The 3,983-nt window shown below is 40.4% G+C and overlaps 1 protein-coding gene across 1 annotated transcript; it reads right to left on the reverse strand.

Moving 5' to 3' along the window:
* Positions 1-243: 243 nt before the first annotated feature.
* LOC136253488 (uncharacterized) lies at positions 244-843 on the reverse strand. The gene has a single exon (XM_066046162.1). It carries the CDS (start codon positions 841-843, stop codon positions 244-246), a length of 600 nt encoding a protein of 199 aa, XP_065902234.1.
* Positions 844-3,983: the final 3,140 nt, after the last annotated feature.

Below are 3,983 nucleotides of genomic sequence, written 5' to 3' on the forward strand. Positions count from 1 at the left end.
ATCTTCTTCCGGTTTACTTGTAGTTTGTTCCACCCAATGGTTCTTGGTTACTGGCACTTTACTTTGTGGTTGGCTTCGACATACTCTTGCTAAATGTCCAACTTTCTTACAGTGATGACAAACTGAGTCTTTGTGGACACAATTGTGTGCCAGGTGATCACTTCTACCACATCTATAGCAACTCCTCCCTGTGTTACTGGCTCCTTGTGTCCTGGGGTACCTGCTGACCCGATCAATTTCCTCCTATCCTTGCATCTGAGCAACTGTATTGGGTCCCCTGCTACCACTGTGTGCTACTGTTAATTCAGTAGTTTCGCTGTTGTCCTGAAGCACTTGTGCATTTCTGTGAGCTGCTTCCATTCCTTGTGCTAGCTCCAGTGCACGTTTGAGATCAAGGTTATCTTCCATCAATAGTCGTTTCTGAATGGTCTCGCTGATCAAACCACAGACGAAGCGGTCACGCAACGCTTCGTCAAGATGATCCTTAAATTTGCAATGAGTGGCCAATCTTCTAAGCTCCGCTAAGTATTGCATGACAGATTCTTCGCGACGTTGGTTTCTTCTGTGAAACGTAAATCTCTCGGCGATCACCAAGGGCTTGGGTTCGTAATGATCTTTTAACAAGTCTGCTAGCGTCTTAAACGATTTGCTCCTTGGAGACTCCGGTGCAACAAGCGTCCTTAAAAGACTGTACGTCTTCGCTCCCAACAGACTAAGAAAAACTGGTACTTGTTTATCTTCTTTGATCCCGTTTGCTTCGAAATAAAGTTCTACTCGTTCTAGATACGCCGAGAACTCCTCAGATTCCGGCTGGAATATGTCAATTTTCCCAAAAGAAGCCATTAATCTTTGTTATATCCCGTCCTCGTCGCCAGTATTATGTTTCTAGACACGATCAGGAAGGATCTTAAATCAACAAACAAAGCACGCCATACATGTACAAGTTCCATGATACAACAACACGCATGCGTACACACACTCATGATCATCGATTACAATCAGATATAAATACCATATTGATAATTACAAATCAAGTAGAAATCACAATTACAATTATAACTATAAGTTCAGTAGATACACAACAATTTGTTTGCAGCTGAGCTCTTTACAGAATGGTTTCTTTGTAGCTGAACTCTCTACAAGGTAACTTCTTCTAACTGAACTCTCTACAGGGAGATTTGTTTGCAGCTGAACTCTCTTCATGATGGTTTCTTTGTAGCTGAACTCTCTACAAGGTAACTTCTTCTAGCTGAACTCCCTACATGGTGGTTTCTTTGTAGCTGAACTCTCTACAGGTGATTTGTTTGCAGCTGAACTCTCCACATGATGGTTTCTTTAAATTTGTAGCTGAACTCTCTACAAGGTAACTTCTTCTAGCTGATCTCTCTACAGGGTGATTTGTTTGTAGCTGAACTATCTACAAGATAATTTCTTCTAGCTGATCTCTCTACAGGGTAATTTGTTTGTAGCTGAATTCTGTACAGGTGATTTGTTTGCAGCTGAGCTCTTTACAGAATGTTTTCTTTGTAGCTGAATTCTCTACAAGGTAACTTCTTCTAACTAAACTCTCTACAGGGAGATTTGTTTGCAGCTGATCTTTCTACAGGGTGATTTATTTGTAGCTGAATTCTGTACAGGTGATTTGTTTGCAGCTGAGCTCTTTACAGAATGGTTTCTTTGTAGCTGAGCTCTCTACAAGGTAGTTTCTTCTAGCTGATGTTTCCACAAGGTCACTAGTTTGTAGCTGAACTTTCTACATGGTGGTTTCTTTGTAACTGAACTCTCTACAAGGTAACTTCTTCTAGCCGATCTTTCTACAGGGTGATTTGTTTGTGGCTGAACTCTCTACAAGGAAACTTCTTCTAGCTGATCTCTCTACAGGGAGATTGGTTTGTAGCTGAACTCTCTACAGGTGATTTGTTTGTAGCTGAACTCTCCACATGATGTTTTCTTTGTAGCTGAACTCTCTACAAGATAACTTCTTCTAGCTGATCTCTCTACAGGGTGATTTTTTTGTAGCTGAATTCTGTAAAGGTGATTTTTTTTTGCAGCTGAGCTCTTTACAGAATGGTTTCTTTGTAGCTGAACTCTTTACAAGGTAATTTCTTCTAGCTGATGTCTTTACAGGGTCACTAGTTTGTAAACAAATTCTCTACATGGGAGTTTCTTTGTAACTGAACTCTCTACAAGGAAACTTCTCCTAGCTGATCTCTCTACATGGAGATTTATTTGTAGCTGAATTATCTACAGGTGATTTGATTGCAGCTGAACTCTCCACATGATGGTTTCTTTGTAGCTGAACTCTCTACAAGGCAACTTCTTCTAGCTGATCTCTCTACAGGGTGATTTGTTTGTAGCTGAACTATCAACAAGGTAACTTCTTCTAGCTGATCTCTCTACAGGGTGATTTGTTTGTAGCTGAATTCTGTACAGGTGATTTGTTTGCAGCTGAGCTCTTTATAGAATGGTTTCTATGTAGCTGAACTCTTTACAAGGTAACTTCTTCTAGCTGATGTCTCTACAGGGTCACTAGTTTGTAAACGAATTCTCTACATGGTGGTTTCTTTGTAACTGAACTCTCTACGAGGTAACTTCTTCTAGCTGATCTTTCTATAGGGTGACTTGTTTGTAGTGGAATTCTGTACAGGTGATTTTTTTTGCAGCTAAGCTCTTTACAGAATGGTTTCTTTGTAGCTGAACTCTTTACAAGGTAACTTCTTCTAGCTGATGTCTCTACAGGGTCACTAGTTTGTAAACGAATTCTCTACATGGTAGTTTCTTTGTAACTGAACTCTCTACAAGGAAACTTCTCCTAGCTGATCTCTCTACAGGGAGATTTCTTTGTAGCTGAACTCTCTACAGGTGATTTGATTGCAGCTGAACTCTCTACATGATGGTTTATTTGTAGCTGAACTCTCTAAAAGGTAACTTCTTCTATCTGATCTCTCTACAGGGTGATTTGTTTGTAGCTGAACTCTCTACATTGTGGTTTCTTTGTAGCTGAACTCTACAAAGTGATTTCTTCTAGCTGAATTATCTCTTTCTATAGTTGCTTGAATTCCCTACAAGGTAACTTTTTCTAGCTGATCTCTCTACAGGGTGAATTGTTTGTGGCTGATCTCTCTACAGGGTGACTTGTTTCTAGCTGATCTCTATACAGGTTACTTGTTTCTAGCTGATCTCTTGAATTCTCTTCGGGTGACTGCTCTATTAGGATGACTGCTCTATTAGGATGACTGCTCTATTAGAGTATCTCGATCTCGCGCTTGCTACACCAAGTTGGATTTCGTGTTATAACTCCGTGGCTTTAAGTCTGATTCTTCTACACCATTGAAGAGCCTTTCTAAGATGATAACTCCATCTGTACAGCGATTTTCAAAGCATTACCCCAAGCGGTTTACCCTGTAGGCGTGACAACATATTGGTGTTATTTTTCGTGAATAATCGATCATAACTCTTTGCCTGTTTATTGTATTCCAGCCAAAGTTGGTACAGAGATGCGCCTTTATACCCCCCTTCTGTGTGCCACATTTCAAGGCGATCGGATATGGCGTTCGAGTTTTATAGCAGTTTTTGTAAGTGTGCGACAAGAAAAAGAAAAATAAGAAGAAGAAAAAAAACGAAGAAACTGAGCCAATTTTTGAAGTCGCATATCTCGGGAACGCTTGAAGCGATTTCGCTCAAATTTGGAATGTGGAGTGCTGAAGGTGGAGGGAGTGCCCACAGCAAAAATCGTCTTGTTTCATCAAGGCAGCACAGAGGTACGGAGGTGCGAAAATTGCGTTTTCTTTCTTCCTGTCAATATACTCACGGGTGTTACGCGCCGGCTTCTTGGGCCGCACGACACACTACCGTGTGTCTTGATATATATATAGCTTTTTGTGACTGCATGCTTAGAAAAAGGATTTCCTTATTACTGGATAATTGGAGTGTATGCTATATATAGTGGAGGTTTGTACATCTTTTAACTGCTTCTAAACATT

Source organism: Dysidea avara, chromosome 4 (genome assembly GCF_963678975.1).
Source record: "Dysidea avara chromosome 4, odDysAvar1.4, whole genome shotgun sequence".
Lineage (NCBI taxonomy): Eukaryota > Metazoa > Porifera > Demospongiae > Dictyoceratida > Dysideidae > Dysidea > Dysidea avara.

Excerpts from the sequence above, each read along its gene's own strand:
- LOC136253488 (XM_066046162.1), bottom strand. The coding sequence starts at position 843 with ATGGCTTCTTTTGGGAAAATTGACATATTCCAGCCGGAATCTGAGGAG.